Source organism: Ascidiella aspersa, chromosome 9, assembly GCF_963924565.1.
Source record: "Ascidiella aspersa chromosome 9, kaAscAspe10.2, whole genome shotgun sequence".
Classification (NCBI taxonomy): domain Eukaryota; kingdom Metazoa; phylum Chordata; class Ascidiacea; order Phlebobranchia; family Ascidiidae; genus Ascidiella; species Ascidiella aspersa.
The window spans coordinates 17,712,321-17,734,137 of NC_139455.1; the positions used below are offsets into that span (position 1 = coordinate 17,712,321).

At 36.9% G+C, this 21,817-nt stretch overlaps 2 protein-coding genes and 1 pseudogene across 2 annotated transcripts; 2 read left to right on the forward strand and 1 right to left on the reverse strand.

Annotated features, from left to right (window-relative positions):
* Positions 1–1,363: 1,363 nt before the first annotated feature.
* Positions 1,364–8,773, reverse strand: LOC146133341 (claudin-1-like). Its single transcript, XM_083397468.1, has 4 exons — positions 8,489–8,773; positions 7,388–7,479; positions 5,239–5,433; positions 1,364–2,526 (listed from the first exon to the last, which is right to left on the reverse strand). The coding sequence occupies exons 1-4, from the start codon at positions 8,628–8,630 to the stop codon at positions 2,266–2,268; spliced, it is 690 nt and encodes a 229-aa protein (XP_083253594.1). The 5' UTR covers positions 8,631–8,773; the 3' UTR covers positions 1,364–2,265.
* A 4,445-nt stretch (positions 8,774–13,218) lies between these two features.
* On the forward strand, positions 13,219–14,548 carry LOC146133342 (band 7 protein AGAP004871 pseudogene; annotated as a pseudogene).
* Positions 14,549–17,294: 2,746 nt separating this feature from the next.
* LOC146133343 (structure-specific endonuclease subunit MUS81-like) lies at positions 17,295–19,623 on the forward strand. Its single transcript, XM_083397938.1, has one exon. The coding sequence runs from the start codon at positions 17,295–17,297 to the stop codon at positions 19,131–19,133; it is 1,839 nt and encodes a 612-aa protein (XP_083254064.1). The 3' UTR covers positions 19,134–19,623.
* The last annotated feature ends 2,194 nt before the right edge of the window (positions 19,624–21,817 follow it).

Sequence of the window (21,817 nt, forward strand, 5' to 3'; positions counted from 1 at the left end):
CACAGCCGCACGATTCGCGAATCGGTTTTATAAGACCGTGCCTCAGTAGGCGGCTCCGAATTTGAAACCCGCATTCAGGAGAATGCCCTGTGTTACCTCACAGGCCCCAACAAAAGGAAACGCCGTCGAAGCCCTTCTTTTCGCTTGGCTGATCTGAGAAATCCTCTTTCTATACCAAGGCGACTCGGCTTCTAAACTTTTCTCAAAACTTGTCTCGTGATGTTGCGTTATGACGTAACGACATCACCCCTTATTTGGCAATATATTTGCGGTAATGTCATTTCCCCTCTTTTTACCCAACCCGCGTGCGCAGCTTTTGAAGTTTGGGTGGATATACAATACATCCCATGTGTTTTTTAAATGTGCTGGGCATGTTTTTTGTAGTGCCCCGGGGCAGTAGTTTGGGTGTAAGTGGAGCGAAAACCACTTGTTGGGACTTTTAAGGACGCTCGAACGTTCGATTATATACAGACCGTTGCCGGCAAAACTCATTTGTAAATAGAAAAAAATCGCATTCTACAAAGCGCATTCGTGCCGTGCTAATTTAATTTAGTTTACTTTCACATATTTTCTTAAAACCTTTTGTGCCTTTTTGCAGTCTTGTTTGTGCCAAACTTGCAAATAAAAAGAAATGCCGAAAAGACGTATATATAACTGTTTAACTATTTCCAAAAAATAAGTTTAATGCCAGAAAAGTTCAATGACTCATCTTCTTTTAAATCTTTTTTTAAATCCAAGAAAAATACAATAATTGTAAGAAGTATAGCGTTCCCGTACTCCGTCAAAAATGTTGCAATATTTCCGTAGCGTATTCCACCATTCCTAATGTCTATTGTACATTATTATTTCTCCTTCGCATACTGTGTCGACCTCTCGCACCTTATTCGGCCATACAAGGTAGCCAGGGTTTCCATTCAATTTCAGACGAGCGTCACCGGAGTCGCAACGCTGATTCGGCAACCCTATACACCTCGTTGTGACGTTTCAATGGACGACAATGCGATTGTGTTGTTACAGCGAATGGAAAGAAACTGCCTGTTTAGACTGATGTTGCTGAGAACTCAATGGACTCGTCCATATGTGTAAGTGAAAATGGCAAGAAGGGCATTTTTGTGTACATAAAAAAACAGAAGGCATTTTGTGTAATTCTTTTGCTTTGTTGATTTGTATTAAACTAGCGAACACTTTAGCCTGTCCTGCTATTAATAACCAATAAAAAACACGATATGCTTGCAGCTTGATCATACGAGTTAAACACAAACTTTACTCTGAAATCTGCTACTGGTAAGTTAAACATGGCTTGATATTTAAAAAAAATGTTTTTACGATAATTTGGTTTGAGAAAAATAAAAATAAACACTAATTTCTCTATTCACAGTTTAAACAATAAAACAAAAAAAATATAGTTATGTAAAATATTGTTTTTTATTTAACATTCCTTGGGGAAGGGTCTTGAAATAAGTACATTGGGAGAGTTAAAAATGACAGTGACAAAAGATCGACTTTGGACTAAGTTCCGATTTAGATATCAGATTTTGGCAGCGGTATAATAAAGAGACCGACGTAAACTACGTAGAGCTTGATATGCCTTTAGGAAGGCTAAAACGTTTCACTAAAGATTTATTTGTGCCATTATTCAAAGACCAGTCACTTACACATTACAACTGTGACAATAAAACGATATATATAGTTCGTTATTTTATTACATAAAAGTATTTCGGATCAACACTTTATAAAGATGAAAATGAAGAATAAAACACAAACTTCGTCTCTACGTTCCCTCTAGGGATGGAATTAAAAAGTAGTTTGCGTCATTGCGTGTATAAATTCGTTCATCTTTAGATTTAGATTTAGCATTTTTATATTGGGTGTCAGAAAATTGCTATACGATATTAAACACTGATTGCTATTTACGAAAATCACTGTTAAACTTTGCGAAAACAAACAGTAGCTTTAAAATCAAAAACAAAAAAATAAAGCATGCTGATTTCCTACTTGTTTTAAGAAGGCAATATCAACAATCTCACAGTAACGAAAAATATAAAAATACTAAATAAATTGGTCCAAAACGTCGACTAACTTGGTCACATAAAAAAATTCCAGTAAGACTATTTTGCCGAATCAATTTCCACTTTATCAAAAACCAATACAAGGGGTTCTAGCTGTTTTCCAACTAAAATACAAAAGTGCATGCGACCCACAGTCCAAATCCAACCAAATTGAGACAAGTTTAATATGTAAAAAAGAGTTCAACCTGATTGAATTTTAAACGTACTCCGAACTGAAGTCAGGTAAATTTGATTTCTGTATGCTTAGATTTCCTTGATGTGAAGTCCTGTAGTTGTTAGTAATGTAGGGGATCTCCCTATCCCGATGGTCGTGGTTAATGCTTGCCGCCACCATCATTGCGCCACCTACCGGCAATATGACCATGGTAGCCCAACCGATGTATAGACACGACCCGTATATGAACTTGCTATTCGCTTCGAGTCGCACGTTTAGAGGTTTGCGGAAATCTCGCATAACCTGAAATAGAATTTTTAATATTTTAGCAAAATCTATCAGCATGATTTTAACATAATGTTACCATATGAGCAGTATTTTACAGCTATACACACTGAACATCCTATACCTAGAAATATATTTTACCAGAGAAAAAATACATTTTACATTCTGAGAGACAAATCCTAAGAACTATAATATAAAAAGGCAAGTTGCAAAATACTTTTAGAAGTGCTTGACGAATCATAGTTACAAACTTACAAATTATTTTTTTCGTTAATTTGTAAAAAAAGGCTGAATTTATGCGTTTATATGCAGGATAAACCCATTTCTAGATACATGACTTTTTTAATCTGCCATAAGATTCGCTTTGGGAATAATTATTCTCAAGGGAAAGACAAGCCATGAGCGAAGAAAGACAATTACGGACAAGTCGTTTTGCCACGAGATTTAACTTAAATTAAACACGTTTAGTAAACTAGAGTGCTTTTGTGTTTGTTATCATCATTTCTAATTGTTTTTAAATAGAGCTTTTTAGTGTGATTCTGTTTACGAAAACAGTAGGATTGTTTTTCGTTAAACTTTAACTTATGTATATCGCGAAAATATTTTCTAAAAAAACCTAACCACATAACTCGCCTATTTTTGTAGTATCGACTCGAAATAAGGGTTAACTGGTTGTTTTAAGCGATTGGTATCAACCTATTTAATTTGCAAATGACTTTACGTGATTAATTTTACAACAACTGGTCCACACCGTTGCATACAGCTATTTTCGACCCAGTTAGGAAACACTTTTTAAACACAATTTTAATACGAATCAAACGCCAGTGCTGTAACTCCCAGGGGTGAATGGTACGCGCGATATTAGCGTTACGCGATGTTGTTTAAAGTGCTAAAAACGCTTTCGGCTGCAAAAAAGTAATGGCTTTGTACAGAAATCGATGGAAAGCGAAATTAATGTGTTCGCGTGCAGTGACTCCCACGAGTTAGTAGTGCAAAGCGTGTTTGTTGGCCGAACGCAAGTCATCGATCCCCACTGCCGCGTCGCGGGAATTGCGATGTCATTGTCGCGTCACAAACGACCATTTCGCGGGTGCGAGGAACAGGACTCTCTACCGAAAGGCAGTGAAGCGGAAGAGTATTGCCTCTGACAAGTTGCTCATTGCTACAAGGCCAGTCACTAGTGTCAATAGAAACATTCACCAGCAACGGCGCTATGCAAAAATACACCAAAAAACAAGTCCTAAACACTTATTTCGGTTTACTTTAAAGTTTAAAGCATCGTTTATACCAGTGGTTGTCAAGTTTTTTTTAGCATGCGGCACACTAAAAAAAATCTTAAATATTTCGCGGCACACTTTAAACAGAGCAACAATAGAATAGTTTTACAATCGCCCTTAACACACGACGAACTATATGTAAATGTCTCAATATTATTAATTTGTAATGAGTAGTGCGTATATAAGTCTAAAATTCTTGCGTGTATGTCTATTGCTAATACAGATACCTTATTTTCCAAAACTACAAAAAGTTTCGGGCACACTTGGCAATCTCTCGAGGCACACTAGTATGCCGCGGCACACAGTTCGAGAATCACTGGTTTATACAGAAAAATATTTTATCATACTCTTTTGTTAGTCACCTTTTTAATTTTAGTTAATTAGTTAGACAAATGGCTCTTTTTTAATTTGTTTAGTAGCCGCACAAGAAAGTATCTATAGGGATTTAGTAGATTTTGAACTGCAGCAATCAAGGGCACACACTCACAGTTGGAACCAAATGAACAGAACATATCAAATTGGTGCCGAATATCGATTGAACGCTACGCTACGTCCCCGTCGTTTTGTCGACGACGTGAATTGTGCAGTCGGCTCACACGTCATTATGTTTGTTTCGACCCATTCGTTGGCCCTAGCAGTACTGGATCATCTTAGGTTGTGTTAATTGGTGACTAACCTTTTTAGGTGTAAATTGCGGTATTGGACAATTTCACTAGATTTTTAACGGGGTATATACGTCTTGTTGTCGGTGTAAAACAAACTTCAAAGCTAGATAAAATATATGAAAAAGTCATAAATATAAGATCAGTTGGATAATTTTTTTTATACAAGCCAGCTAAGCGTACCGTATAAATAACCCTTTTAAAATCATCTAATAAAGCGGAAAGGTTATATGTCATTTTATTTTAGTATTTTTTCAGGATTTTGGTTTCATATTAATTTTACTATTCTATTTATTTCATGTAATTTTAGCCATACACCATTTCAGAACAGCCTTTGGTGCAGTAAAATATTTGATTATTCGCGATCGGCAAATTCGACCAGGCTGTTTAATTCAAGTTCCTCTGATACTTCCATGCACATTTATGGTAGTTAAAAACCTTGTGTTATGTCTCGAAGATTTTTGGAAATTCCCAATTTTATTATGAGGAAATCCATGCTAAAAGGTAATAAATACAAAACATAACAAACAAGAAACCGACGTTTCTCGCAAGATAAATTACATTAGATTAGTTAACTATCTCAATTTAACCAATCTCTATTATAAAGAAAAGGTTATTGGTTTCAATGGCGTATTGCAACGTCCTAGGGTGAAATAAAAATATTGTTTTTTTTCACAAACACAAATACGCTCGAAAAGTTTTTATAAACTTGTAAAACATCAATTCAAAATGGCTGCAATGGTTTTCAATACAACTACTACAGTATGTTTTAATTGTCGACATGGATATACCTTTTGCGCGTAGAAAGAAACCGCGATGCCGGTTAGGATACCAGCAATAATCCAAAGTATCCCGGAGCTGACGGCCATGCGTTGTTTGTAACTTCTGCTGGAGCCCATGCAAGACGTGCACTCCATCCCAAGCATAGAGAATAACACGGCCAATATACCGCAGGATATCGCTGTGCACATCAGACCTCGGCCGACCTGAATTCGCAACCAAAAAAGTTTAACACCTATAGCTTTTTATCGTTCTCGTTTAGAAGAAGTATCCTTTGTTTAAACATGGGTAATGATGCAAGGGGAAGTCTTTGTGTTCAAGTCAAGCGCCATTTTTGACAGCATTTATGTAACCGGGCTAAAAATAAATGGCGCGTCTAAATCTTGAAACATTGTTGATTGCATGAATCGAGTTAATGGCTTTCCAACCAGAGTTGTCGACTAAAAAGCGAATCAACCTAATTTATCCCTTGACGCGTGGTTTCCGCTGCTTGGCCTAAAACTCGCAATTAAATATGTTAGAAATGGCTCTCAGAAGCTTTGTACCATTATGCGCCAATGAGTAAAATGGCGAAATTCTGACCGATGGCCAGGACAAAACTTTTCACTTGAACATTTGTTTAGGCCTAGGGTATGGTTTTGGTGACAGCAAAGAAATTTTAAAATAACGCAATTGTTTAATCTCAGTTTGTAAAAATCTCTATTTGTAAAAACGATGTTTTGAGAGACCGTTAGAGAAATTTGTGTGATCGTTTTGGTCGCTCAAAACACCCTTTAAAACTGCACCTGTAATAATTCTCAATATCTAAACACCAGCATCAAGAAACATTAGCAATTTCTTGTGAATAATCAACAGGCCGGGTACACCACGAATATGATTAAATGATAGGTCTCGAATAGAAGAAACTCGGGCGAACACGTTTACGAGCGAACTTCGCTCCGAAACGCATTACAAGCTCGCACAAATTAAACAACGAGTCAAATGTTTCATTACAAACTGCAGGAAGTTCGATTGGCCTCGCAAAGCGCGCCTCTGGTCGTTACATTGATTGACCTAAAATGTCGCAACGAGTCACGAGGGTGCAAATTTAACGTGTCAGTACAACTGCTGTTAAACGGTAACGGCTCTTAGTCCCGTGTATAAAAACGTTCTCGTCGGAAATGCAGCCGTTTATATAACGCAATCGAACTGTATTTTATAATACTGTACAATGGTGACAGCTATGACTGTCGCAGGCGCTACACTCACTTTATTATAGGCAAAAGGAGAATTGAATAGCGAATGGAAAGTTCTTATTTATCGATGCCACGCACATTAATCACCTCGCTCAATTTTTTACAAAGTCGTCATTAAAGAAAGTATATCGGGAGATGTAAAGCTGCTTTTTGTTGCAGTAAAGATTTGTTCCGGTGTGTTACATTTCGATTATTACTTTTTAGTAATCCTCCTTGCCCTTAAACCGTGATGAAGTGTACAGCAGCGAATAAACGTTAAGCACAGAGCCCGTGAATATTAAAATATTTCTCAAGGCTGGTGCTTTGAAAACTTGGATGTAATCAAATGTTAATCTGCTCCTACATTGATCGTCCCCCGAAAAATGTCGATAGGAATTATAATAAAAGTGACAGGAATATGCACAAGGTGCATGTACATCTGTAAGACCACGTCAGAATACCATATTGATTTGGCGGTTATTCAACAAAGCTAGCAACGTCCAATGGAAGAATGTTGTAACGAACAAAAGGATTAATAAAATCAAAAACAGCTCATCTGGTAATTATAATGTTACCGAATGAAGGTTTCGGCAAGCAATTCAATTTTTTTTCCTTTTTCAGGAGTAAATCGCACTGAGCGCTGTTTTTGATTATTATTATTATTATTATTATGGTTATTATGCCTGGTAGGAACAGTTTATGTATTGAACAAGGATTGTTTAGGAATCATTTATTCAACCCACTGGGGCAAAGTAAGATGGATTTCAAACTGTTTTGAAAACTTGAAACTTTCTTTGTTAACAAATAAATTAAAATGCTCTCCACTAAACAGTTTTACAATAAAACAAAACGAACGGCGTCCTAAAATTAGTCAATTGTGGAACAACGCGCTCTACTATAATACCTATGTTCAGCTTTTAGACAAAAAATTAGTTATTGTTTTTACCTGGACCGTTGTTGGCAATTTGACGAAAAACTCCGTAAATCCTTGGCACTGCCATGTTCCCACAGGAAACGACACGCATTGAATCCATATTCCTGTAAACACAAACTAAATGTTTAGCGCTTTTGTCGAAGCAAACCAAATATATTTATAATAATCAATGACAACAAGCAACAGAAATGCTTCCAAACAGGGACGAAAATAACTAGTTCTTTAACGATGGTTGAAGGTATTGTCACTCAAAAGGTCCCTATCGTAATGTTTTGGTTTAAAAAAATTAATTAAAACACAAGGTTCCAAGTAAAATGTAAGAACTTCTCATTTTTCCCTGGCTTTAGTTCAAATATTAAAGTATTTTTTACAGTTTGTATTACATTTTGCAGTGTAATACATGCACTTCTATAAACTTTTCCTGTAGGTCTATTTTAAAGGAAGTTGCAAATTTATCTTATGGCGAATCGCCTGTAAAGGATTGTTTTTTACATATTGTTTTTTACAATTTTGTTTTTCAAATACAAATCACATAGTATATAAAGTACAATGAACGTTTGATCAGGCTGTTTACAAAAGGAAGCAATCCCATTTGAGAATTTGTCTTTATTTTCCTTTTATGTGTTTTGTGGCTCTTAATTAGTTAATGTTAATGTCTCAGTACATGCTTAAAAATTTTTTTATTCATTTCGTATTTTTACACATTTTGTATGTAGTCTATTCTATAAGTAATTTTAAACTATATAAATTTAAAGCATATATGGCAGCGTTTTCGCCCCAGATTACTTAGGTCTTACAATTACACTGATAAAATCCTCCTACGAACAAACTGGTTCGAATTGATAAAAGAGAAACATATGATCTTTCTTAACGTCCCACAAATACCTTTCTGTACATTGACATTTAATATTGGATTATCACATATCCTGATCCAGAATAAAACAACGTTGTTTTTTTATGTATTGTATTCTCTCGGAAAAGGTGGACAAGAATTGAGCTATCGCTCTTCGAACATTTCAACATTGAAAAATGCTCAAAATAATTCATATTCGTCCTATAAAAAAGCGACCTTGTTGGGGCAATAATTGCAACATGCACTTGTAATATACGCACCTTCGTAATGCACAAGAGTTGCCATCGGATCCTTCGGTGTGTCACCTCGTTTCCACTGCGGCATAAAGGCAGTCGTCAGCATACATATTCCTCCGATCAGCGCGATGATAAATCCAATCAACTGAACCACTGCGCTGGTCATAATTGCTCGCCTGCTACAAATCAAATACGAACGCAAATCTCGACCACGTCAGTCGTGCCGCTCTATTTTGTAACAACCTGCATTTCGTCCTACCAACAAAAAAAAGACTTAGCATACAGCAAACGCTTTTGACAAATCTTTTCGACAACGAAACAATATAATCCGTCTTAACGCCTTTGAGCTGAATGGGCGCTGTGGGCACGCACCGGTTGCACATGCCGGCATGTCAGCCCGCCCTACTTATCATAATGTAAATCCGGCTCGGCAAGATTATCAACAGGCTCGAATATTGATTTTCTTTTTACCCATTTTGCAGCACAGTGACGGCGGTGTCGGCATCGTTGGAGGCGTTGTCGAGGCAAACGGCCTTGTCGTGTTTTGTACAAGGCCTGGGGTCTGCATGCATAGTACATACTCGTGTCTAGGCTGCGAACAAGTTTTGCTTTTCGATGTCCCCATGCTTCGTTCGTCTTGGTTCGAATTAACTTGCTCGCGGCTCGCACTTCGTTTACAGCATTCATTCCGAGTCGGGGCATGCATAATTTATGCGGCCTTTGATTTTCCGCCGCAGTTTCGGGCGCGCCGCCCGTGTTGATGGAAATCTTCGCCCCATCAAGGATCCTTAATGTAGCTACTCGCGTTTTTTGATTAACGATTCTCGGGAAATCAAGAAGCGGTCGAAAAACGGTGCGGCCACAGCGCTTCAGGGCTCCCGATGTTCAGCTTGCATAATAATAGACACGCCGGGAACATTTCACACCAGGCAACAAATCGATAACGGAAAAATGGATGTGTACGACATGCGGACGAGAAAATGTCGATTTTATTTGTCGTTTAGGCACAAAAAGTACGGCTCAGATCCTCGAATGCATTGCGACGGAGCTGCTTAAATTCGTTGTGAATAAAATGAATTAAATTACGTGTACACGAATAAGTGTCATAATAAAGACATTCAGTACCAAATTTCATACTTTGGGTGGTGGTTCATGCAAGCACAGAGATTTCTCCACAATTTATCATTTTTTATGTGCGTCTGTTACATCTACTAACGACCTTCCAATGTAAAATCGAAAATTCGAAATATTGTTTTTTACGCATTTGTTAAAACTCGCGGGCAATTTTTTAGTCGCAAATTTGCAGTTGGAGGGCATCAAAAACAACAAGTTCTTAAAAATGGCTGTAGAATTGACAGCTCCAGGAATTATACCGATGTTAAGATAAATCCTTTAGGCCTAAAGTCTATCTTATTTAGCTTTGGGATCTGCAAATGTCACCCTCGTATCAGATCACTTGGTATTAGGTAACGACTTTAATCCGGCATTATTGGACATCCTATTATTAAAACAAAGTTCATATTCTAATACATGGTATTTCGCAAATAAATACTTAATCTATTGTTAATACAATATGTTCAATATATATTAATGAAGTATACAACAAAAAGTAGGCTCTTAATCTAAACGACAAGCAAATGAACCATAGCCTAACGCAACGTGACACAATACTTAATAAAAGTTAAACCCTAAAAGCCGATTATAACGACAAATACCTTTAAAAAGCATAAATCTTTATAGCTGGGAAGTATTGCTTAGTTTTTTATACAGAGTTATTTAACTCGCTAAACATACTGAAATATAGACTAAACGGGTAGGACAAAAGCAGTCCCTAAGTAATGTTACTCAAAAATCAATTACATCACTTTGCTTTTCTTAGCTGAACGCTAAATACCTTATTATAACTTGTTTAACTTTCCTACAAAGGACAGCATTGTATTGATCAAATATCCCAAACTGACTTGTTGTTTAAATTTCTACGTAAATCGATGTATTTTGCTAGATTTCACACTAACTATCACGGGGTCGTGCACGAATACTTATAAAAGGATGACCCCATGAAACGCTTGCGGCGAAATGACGATTGAATACAGTTTGGCTATACAAAGGACTGATTTAAAAGTACAAATCATGAAACCCTGCGCTAAATGAGTTCTAAATTCTCGCGTAATAGGTCTTTAAGTATAATAGTACAATTTAAGGGCCTTACAATGTTAGAGATGTCAAAATGTTTCCTCTACATTTTAGAAATGTTTCCTCTACATTTCCAATACGACCTTTAAACAACTGACACCTAATAGTAAAGCTTGTGAGACGGTGCGATTCGCCGCTAAAGTGTTTGGTTGCATGCAAGCCCAAATGGTGGGTGAAATCGTGAAAGTGTTTCGAGCGACAACAAGCCCGCAGTACAAGGGCCGCCGTTGAAAGCTTGGCTTGTAATGTATGGACGCTCGGGCTCCAAGGAGGCGTACCAGTCCCTGTCTAAACTCACAACACATTCGGCATAATTTTACGGTTCAACAAACCCGAACGTCATAACAGAGCCCTCTGTTAACATTGTGAACTGCCAATCGCGCAAGGTCTTGTGGGACGGGCGCTATAAATCATGAGGATTATGACAGCAATCATACCGCACTCCGTAAGGCGTTTTGTTTGTTTGCATACGGCCCTTTGGAGTGCTTTTCTGACCTTAATCTTTGTCGAATATCCCGGGATTATTGGCCGCTATGCTTTCTCCATTACGTGGTAAAATCGATATATAGGCTAATTAGCGAAAATTTGACATTGATATTTCGTGGTGCTGGCATTTATGTCGCTTGAAGTCAAATCAATGCGCATGCCAGCAGCTTAAAATGCTATTAATAGGTCTGAAATTAATTATTTTAAGTCAATACATTTCCAAACTAACCTATCTTTGAACCTTTTGTAACTGTATACTTAGTGCGTGTCAAAATATTACCAAAATTAGGACCCGCTCAGCAAAATCATATTTGCCAAAACACAACACAACAGCACTTCAACTATAGTTAAAAAGTATTTTATTTCATACAACAAATCATTCTAAGACGGAGAATTAAGTTATTAAGACACTGCCTTCTTGCAATTCTGGTTCTAAGAAAGATCTCTAATACTTAATTGCGAAAGTAATACGGAGACCTGTCTCTTGTTACTTAAACTTACTGTGTTAACCGCAAATAGCCACACCGACACACTATACATTTGGACAGAAACATGTATTACCTTATTTCTTCATTGCGTATGCCTACACATAAAAGTTTCCAACAACAAGACTGTGATATTCGCAATGGTGAATTTAAAATATTTTTTCTGATCAGCTTTTAAAGCTCATAATAAAGTTCAAATAAACAATGACTGAATTTTACTGACAGCATATGATCTGATTCGTGCAAAATCGGTGACTTCAAATAAACTATAAGCCGAAAGCTCAAAAAATGTTTATCTAAAAAGACACACGCAAACATTATGAACACGGAGTCGCATTAGGCTACTGTGGTAGCGCATGCAGCTGTTGTACAAATTAAAAATAAAATATGACAATCGCCCATATACCTACATCGTGGCCTGTACAATATAGTGAAATAGACTTATCTTCGTATGCCAAACTGAAAATTCGTTGATTTTTAACACTTGGTCTTGCTAACAATTTTATTGGGTTTCGCAAACCTTAACTTCATTTATATCTATTAGTCTGGTCTTGCCCTTTTTAGTCAGTGAATTAGCAATACAGATTTTGCGCAGATTCGTGTGGATTTTGGTGCATTTATGTGTGCTTAAAATAAAAAAAATCGATGAATACCTTTACAAAAGTAAGCTAATGTGTGTAGCTGCGCTGTCTCGAAATTCAAGTAAAAATCTTAGTTGCTTAATTTAAAAACTCTTTCCTACCGTATACAGACAATGTGGGCAAATTGGCGGGGCAGCTGAAAAACAAATTTGATTGCGTTTTTAGATTGGTGCAATCAATATTTAATGTGATAGGGTACTGGTGAGATACAATACGACGTTTGGGAGCGCTTAAAAAATAAGGTATTGCTAATTGTTTAATTTTCAAAACTTTTGATAACGATGACCGTTTTTTATTTGATATTTATATACAAATGATGTACCACATTTGTTTTCGGGCACAAAACTCACAATCACTTATTTTTCTAATGTATATAAAAAACAAATGGGGAAAAATGCATGCATTGCTACAAACAAATGAAACGAACAAAAGTATAGGAAGCACAATATGCCATTTTTGGTTTAGGAAAAAAATCCTTGTTTTAGATCATTTTAATATTAGGCGCGCTAGATATGTCGCAATTAGTTAACATCCTGTATACTTTTGCGACTTGAAAACGTAAATCATTTATCTTATACATTTTAGTTCATACTTTTTATTTTTGATTAGTGCTAACCTTCTAAAAGTCTAAAATGTATTAAATTACTTTATATATTTTAGGCGTTTATAATCTTATTTTCCTAAATATTTTTCATATAAAGTTACGGCTTGCCTATTTATAGTTATCTTTTATTTATTTATGTAACTTACGGTAAAAAATCCGCAAACAACGGAAATTGTTTTTACTGTAAACACCCAGCAATTCGTAATTCGTTTAATTTTCTCCCGCGTAACAATGCGTTTGTTTTGTCACAAAAACTTTTGATAAACAAAAACACAGCAATAATAATAATTTGCGTTGCATTTCACTGACAAGAAATCGAATGCAAGCGTATGGCAAGCTGTATTAATGCAAAAACTGAATCCTTCTGTTGGACCACAAACCAGTGCGATGCAGCCTCAACAACAAGTTGCTAAACCGACAGTGAAACCACATGTATCAGACCAAACCAGTGGCCTGGGTCTGTGCGGGTACATTTTGATTTTCCTCTCCTGTCTCATGTTGGTGCCATTCGGGCCGTTCGCTTTTTGCATGTGCATCAAAGTCATTCAAGAATACGAAAGGGCGGTCATCTTTCGTCTGGGAAGATTGCAGGGCGGCGCAAAAGGCCCCGGGATATTTTTCATGATTCCCTGCACGGACAACTACACGCAAGTAGACCTCAGGACCAAGACCTTTGACGTTCCGCCTCAAGAAATTCTCACCAAGGATAGTGTTACAGTTGCAGTGGACGCAGTTATCTACTACAGAATCCACAACGCAATCATGGCGGTCGCCAATGTCGAAAACGCCGATGGTGCCACAAGGCTTTTGGCGCAAACTACATTGCGCAATATACTGGGAACGAGGAGCCTTGCGGAGATTTTGACCGAGCGCGATCAAATCGCCTATTCGATGCTCGCGAGTCTGGACGAGGCAACTGATGCTTGGGGAATCACAGTGGAGCGGATTGAGATCAAGGATGTTCGCTTGCCGATACAGCTTCAGCGGTAAGTGGATGTTTCGTGTGCCAGGCAGCCTCAGGTTGAACTGCAGCGGCGACTCTGACACATAGAATTACCAAATTATTTAGTTAAAATCACATTGCTATTATAATTCAGACGAATATAGTCAAGAGCACTGTTCAGATATCCTTGTATTTAGGGTGTTCAGATGGGGCGCCCCGTTCAAAAAATTGCGAATAAAAAGACAAAAACACCCAGTAACATATAGCATTTTTACTGTTAGGCCCACGACCTTGCTTACACGAAAATCCCTAAATTGACTATGATATGCGTGCAGTTATCGTAGTTCAATGTACGACTTCTGAAGGGCTAATAGCAGTTGTACACACTTGTGTATGAATTTTTCAGTAATATGATATTATACTTAATCTACTGTGCTGTAGATACTGTTGAATTTATAGGTGTTACAGTGTGTGCCTGTTTTGTAATACAGCGCCATGGCGGCCGAGGCTGAAGCATCGCGCGAAGCCAAGGCCAAGGTTATCGCGGCCGACGGCGAAATGCGCGCCTCGCAAAAGCTGAAGGAAGCTGCCGAGGTGATGTCGGGAGCTCCGAACACCCTTCAACTCCGTTACTTGCAAACCCTCACCTCTATCAGCGCTGAGAAGAACTCTACTATCATCTTTCCGCTGCCCATCGAGCTCATGAACGCCATTACTAGCAGTAAAAAGTAGAAGTCACGCCTGCAAAGGAACTTTTGTTTTTATACCTAAACACAGCTCCGTAACTACTTAAAATAAATTTTGGACTGAAACAAGGTCTTCTCATTCTTTGGAGTTCTGATTTGCACCAATGTTCGTTCACGCGACTATATAACAATATTACATTTACCTTAATCATTTTACCTTAAAATACAATTTATTTTACCCAGATAAATTTTAGGTGAAATGGTATAATATACAAACCAGACGAGGTGTGAACTGACGTACACATGGGTTAACTTTTGCGGTTAGTATGCTCATTATCTGATTTATATTGGGACGCCCATAAGTCCGCGTTCAACATTTTTGGCTCACGGCAATTGTTTACCATAACAGGAAAATTCACGTTTTATTAATAGAAGTTTTGCTGAATTTACATGTGAATCATCTATATCAGTGTTGGGGTCGCCTGATAATTCTACTCGGTCACTCGAATGATGAAATAAAAAGAACCCTTCAATTATAATAGTAAAATTGGCGTCACGCTTTAGGTATACTAACATATTTTCCTTATATACTGTAGTTGCATTTTAAAATAACTTTAGTAAATGAGCTTAAACATGTGTATAGATTGCAAAAAGTCATATGCCTACACTAATACGATAGACTATAAGCCGTGTCTTGAAAAAATGTTTGTAGGTCAACTTATAACATAGCCATTTTACGTCAAACTTGGGTCACTGCGTACCTCATTACGCGATTTTGCTATTCATAAAGCCTAAACCCTAGACCTTCAAGCTATACGAGTCCTTAAAAAACGAGTTAAACCTAATTTTTGTAGCAACGTTGTAATTAACTTGCACTGCACTGGTTTTGTGCGCTGTATGTTTTTTTAAAATTCTACATTTGTTTTGCATTTGGTTTATAATAGTGATTCTCACTCTCAGGTTTAACCCGTTCCGTAGTGTGGCGTCACAAAATATGTAATGACATTAAGTGACACAAACTTTTGACTTAAAGCAATTTTTCGGCTTGACCGGAGGTCGTGAGTTCGAACCTCATTGCAGGCTAGTTCTTTTTCTAGCCTGCCCTGCTTGCATCATAGGTAAATAGATTCGGTGATTCTGCAATGGCTTTCGGTGTACCAATTACACGTAAGCCGTAATCGTTGGTCAAAAAGCAGCTTCAGAAGGGCTAGATCTCAGTTGTTAACACACTCTGTGTGCATGTTTCATCGAATTACATAAAGTGATTTTGCAAAACATAACAGCTTGTACTACATTATTCCAAAAGCAGGGGCGCACGGGGCCATATGCCCCCATTCGCAAAAAATGTGTTTATTTTAACTACACAAATAAATCCAAATATATTTTTTCAAGTTTGGTGGCTTGCGTAGGTTTTTGAAAACCGGAGAACTGGTGCATCAATAAAATAGTTGGAACCCACTGGTTTAAAATAAATTACTCGAATTTGGTTCGACTTCCTGGTATTAACCATAATGGATTTTTTTTGGCGTAAACATCTAAAATTGTTTCTCCAGAATAGTTATGCGTAAGTTCAGTATTGTCCACATTTCTTAAAAGAAAATAATTTATTTTAGAACGTGTAGTAAATTTATAGCATAATCTTGTGCATCCATTGTAAAAACACGAAAACATCTTTAGATAGGCTGCTGTTCTGCCCCGTGTATCGCGGGAAATTTTAATTTATATAATTTTTCGATTAGCGCATCGGGGTAACCCCCTTTCACTTAACTTAGCGCGAAAATAAATCAATACAATACAAAAAGTAATGTAGCCCAGGGTTGCCAGATTGGCATTTTTTGACGCCAAATTCTACAAATTTAGCTCTTTTTGAACATGGTTGGCGTTAGAAAATTCACTTAGCTTTTTTGAAAAGCTTGCTAAAACTAGTCAAATTGCAATGGCCTACTTTTATAGTTCCTAAACTTTCGTTTAAAGATCTATTGGCCTTACCTTGCGTGACTTTTAAAATAATAAATCGTTACCGCAGGTCTCGAGGCCGCAGTGTTTCTCAAACTATGGGTCACCAACCCGTTTGATTTGTTTGGTTCTTGTTTAGATTTATCAAGATTGGCGTTGGTTCTATAAGCAAGATATTTTACACAATTGGGAAATTTGCAAGCAAGACAAAGAAAATGGCTTGTACTTAACTTTCAATTTTTATGTAAAGTATTGGTCGCTTAAACAGTTCAGTGAAGTGGATGAAGTTAGCAAAGCCCTGTAGTCCCCACTTGTTACTTTTGGCAGGCAGTCCAAAAAGGTTGAGAAACACCGCGCTTGAGAGTGAACTCATCAAACCTAAGTAAACTCGTCAGATTATAAGCAACAATTTGACTTAAAAATAAAACAAACGCAATATACAGCTTTATAAGCGTTAAATGTGCAAATCTTAAGATAACTTTTAATGAAAAACACTTAATTTAATCGTTATTTAAAAAAATGACTCAAGTCCACGTCAAGTCATTTGTCCAAAGAACCTTAAGTCAAGTAATTTTGGTCAAAGGACTTCAGTCAAGTCAAGTCATTTAAAAACAGTGACTTAAGTCAAGTCAATAACTGAAGTCTTTACAACAATGATGGTTTGTGACCTGTGTTTATATTACTAATTACTGTAAAACACACAATTTTTTTTGTTTACCGTCAAGGACTCTTACCACACAATGTCAATTTTACCAAAGCAGCTTTGTTAATATTTTTTATTGTAGAATATAAAATAACAAGCTCTGTAGTTTGATGCACTTAAGTTGTAATGAACCATGTCTGGTGTTCCGAGAAAGAAGCGCAAAGTTGACAATTGCCCAAACCGACTATTTCTTTCGTACCTTAAAACATGGCGAGATGAAGCAAGTGCATCTGAGAGCAAAGCCTACCATGTTTACAACAAAGCGCATAGGTCAATGTCAAAATACCCGCTGCCCTTGCAAAATGGAAAAGAGGCAAGCATCATTGAAAATATTGGTGACAAAATCTGCTCTATGCTTGACAAAAAGTTAAACAAAGATGCAGAGGCCGAGGGAATGGCAGCAAGAGAGTTTCTAGAAAAGTCTCGCAAAGTTCATTCTAGTTGGTGGGAAAAACTAGAAAAGGACAATGCGAAGCCAGCTAAAAAAACATCTAATGCTACAAAGTCAGGTACTGCTGGCGTTACCAAAAGAAAACGTGACTATGTGCCTGTAAAGAATTCTGGCCCATATGCCCTGCTGATTGCCCTTTATGAAGACAGCACATCTCCAGCAAGTTTTGGTTTCATGAAGAAGGCAGATTTGCAGCGTGCAGCTCAACCCTACTGCACAAAATCGTTCACTGTCCCTGAACCAGGAAGCCAATACACTGCCTGGAGTTCGATGGCATCTTTGCTGAACAAAGAACTTGTTAAAAAGAGCGGAAATCCGGCAAAGTTTGAAATCATGCCATCTGGTGTGGAGTTGGCACAAAAGTTGCTCAACGCAGATAATCAGTGTGAGAACAAAAACAACAATTGCCAAAAAGAACCATCCACCATATCAACTACAACTTTAGGCTATTATTTTAGTAGTGAAAAGATGTCAGGGGTTTCTGCCACCAAAACACATTCACCCTCCAAAACTGATAATGTAGTTGATTTAACATTAAGTGACAATAGTGACACAGAAACGGAAATGGCGGCTGTCAATTCAATACAGGGACAAACAAATACTGCTATTTCTTCTTCAGTTTCACCAAGTTCTCAGTCTTCTATTACTAGTAGTATTTTAAGTACAATATCTCGCTTTAGTTTTCAACCTGGGTGTTTTAAAATTAGTCTTTGTGTGGACACTCGTGAAGTCAGAGGTGAGAGTAGAAAAAAGGAAATGAGAAGGGAACTTGAAAAGCTGGGGGTAAAATATGTTGAAAGAGTTTTGCAGGTAGGCGACTTTGTTTGGGTTGCGCAAGAAAAGGCCCTGGCTGTTGGACCTGTAAAGGAACTAGTCTTGGACTATGTTGTTGAGAGAAAATGTATGTCTGACCTGGCACAATCAATAAGGGATGGACGTTTTCATGAGCAGAAGATTCGACTAAAACAGTGCGGGTTAAAAAATATCATTTATCTAGTTGAGGATTTGAAGCAATTTCAACATCAGAGTTTGCCTGAAAATACTTTAAGACAAGCTCTACATAACACTCGGATAACAGATGGGATATTTGTAAAGTATTCTGATAACATTAAAAATACAGCTGAATACCTTTCTACAATGACAAAGCATCTTCAAAAGTTATATGAAAATAAGCAGTTAAATGCAGTTGACTGTCCTGATAAGGAAAGGCAGAGTGGACCGCAATTAAACTTACTAACAATTGATGATTTTAATGACGGAAGTATGAAGAACAAAGGTCTTACTGTCAAAGAAATGTTTTACAAGTTTTTAATGCAAATTCATGGCATGTCTTTCGACAAAGCACAGGCTATTGCAAATGTCTATTCTACTCCACAAACACTATTTAATGCTTATAATTCCTGTTCAAATACCAAAGAGAGGGAACAGCTTCTATCTAAGATAAAATGTGGGATATTGCAAAGAAACCTAGGAATAAACCTAAGTCAAGTTGTGTTTCATGTAATCTATGACAATAGCTAACCACAGAATTTCTCAAAACCTTAAGAGTCTTACATACTGGTGTTAATTTAGGAAACCCAGTCGGTTAAACACACTGTAAGATAATTTGCAAGTGGAACTTTTACATATATAATTTGTTAACATATTTTTGCAAGTATTTGCTTTGATGTTTACTCTATGTGTAAGTTTTTAATATTTCATAAATGTTTTATGTGTTTCTATTTTTTCTGTATAACTCCCCTTTAATAACAAAATCTTGGGTGGTTTTCATTTTTAGAAGTGATGCTTCAGGCTGGAAACGAAATTATGAAAAGTTTCTTAAATTATAATACCGGTGAATGCCATAAGTGTATTAAACTGTTTACAGTTTACGTCAGCTATACGCCGCATACACTTTTTTTTAAATATGAATAAAATATTAATTTTTATTACCGGTAACTGGAATCTCATATTCAGCCATATTAACCTCCAAATGCTAAATTTTCATGATTTAAACTAAGACATATTCTTCAAAATCGTTGCTCGAAGTTGTTTTTAATCAGACGATATTTAATATCCGTTCAAACATTCATGATAAGTTAATGCCATTCCCAATCAGAGTTTCAAACAGTAACTTGATTAGCGATAATTTTGAACCTGTAAAGCAGTTTGATTTTTTTCAAATGCTACACAGCCTTGATATTACTAAATACAACCGAAAATATATAATGGTATGTTTTTCCTATTCTAAAAAGAGTGTACCAATACGGATTTCTGTAGTCACATGTTTTACGGCCATGAGCAATTCCCCTATAAAATGGACTGTTTTTACGCCACAGTAGACTTCAAAAGAGAAAGTGAAGGCAACTTTGAGAAAATAAGCCTTTTTTAACGTAACGTTGTAAATTTTAACTAAGCGTCTCCTATGTTTACTAGAACGGATTCTTGTACAAAAAACAGGGTTGAGCTAACCAAATGCAGCGTTAATGTCATAGATTTACGTGGCCCCAAGGCAGAGACCGTATTCGCGAGACAGACGTCAGAAGAACCTATAGCTTATCAGGACCAAAATAAGGGAGTATCCTTATCTTTCCTAACTAGTGTAGAATCTTTAAAAGAGCCTAGCCCATTGAATAATATATTATAAACGCGAGTAAGAGGCTTTTGCAGTATTACAATAACGAATGTAACAATACTTTTGTCGCTGGCGTGTAACGTCTAACTCTGGTTCAGGTATAGGCCTACGAAATAAAACTAGGCGCGGATGTAGGTCACGTGCCCCCCGCTTGATGGATTCGCCCCCGGCCCAAACCACAAATTTTATTGCCTAAACTTGTAGCCTTTACGTTTGACATTTTGCAGACGCATTACCATCAGATAAACACGAGGCTAATCGGTTAAAAGTTCCAACAATAACGGAATGGCGTATGGAGCTCCTAACTGAGGTGTAATAGTTTTGTTCGTCAAATTCGGAGCCAAGTCCCTTCTAGCAAATTGTCAAGACCAGCTAAGTAGCATAGAAGATGCCCTCACCCCCCAAAGAATAGGGCTCGCTTTGTTTGTCAGCTGCGCCGCCACAATTTTAGAGGTTTAGGCTTCATGCGCTGCCTGAGCTAACTAAGGTTAATAAACATAGTCCATATAAACCACAGAGTTGGCCTATTTTGTTAAAGTTATAGTTGGAGACGTGTTACCTTCCATATAAAAGCTACATTACAATGTTTTATTTATTTCGCGCAAAGCGAAAATTGCAGCTCTATACCATTTAGGTTACCATTTTAAGTGGCATGGACACTTGGCCCACCACTGGATCATATCCTGGTTATAATCGCCAGGAAAAGCAAAACGATTTTTTTCCGACGTTGTTAGTGTTATAAAACATGAAGATTTCATTTAACAAATATAAAATCCTATACTCAATGGAATTTAAGCGGGACTTGGGTTGCGTTAGACGAGTTATTTGGACTAAAAGTTGTTTTATGACGTCACCTTCTGACGTAATTTCAAGGTGTTATCGCTAAAAAATTTAATGACTTTCATCAAACCAAATTTCTAGATAGACCCTTTCATAAATGCTGCAAAAAAGAAAAATTAGGACGAAGCGCTACATTAAAAATACGCTTTAGTTAAATGTGATATAGATTAAGTTACTTAACAATCAATGGAATATAGTTGTATGATATTTGGAAAAAAATTATTGAAAATAGTTCCTGTGGTATTTTCTTTTAAAAATTGTGATTTTTTTATTTTAAAAGACAGGTCAAATAACGTTTGCGATTCTTATAGTCTATTCCTCATCTAGAAATTTTAAACACATTTTAGTTTTGAAAAAGAAAGGCAAGGCGTCGTTATATGAATGTATTCCTTTGCAATGCACATAAAACACAACCGGAAGTACAGAGCGTGAAAATAAATGTACATTTTGAGACAAACTTAATCGATATTTCTTTGAGGCAATCTGTATTATTAGTTAAAGCGCACTTTAAAAATCGACGAGGTTGCTATGTTGAGCGTTTCTTTCTAGCCAATACGAATTCTAAATTTGACTGCACTTGCACTTGGCGGTAATACAAACATCGACAAGGTAATTAAAAAAATAAATTAGTACTTACTCACATGATCAACATTTTAGTTAACTGCAATCACAAAAGATATTATTAGCACAACATAATATATACACAAATAATGTTGGGAACGAGTCATAAATTAGCCATGATTAAGAATAT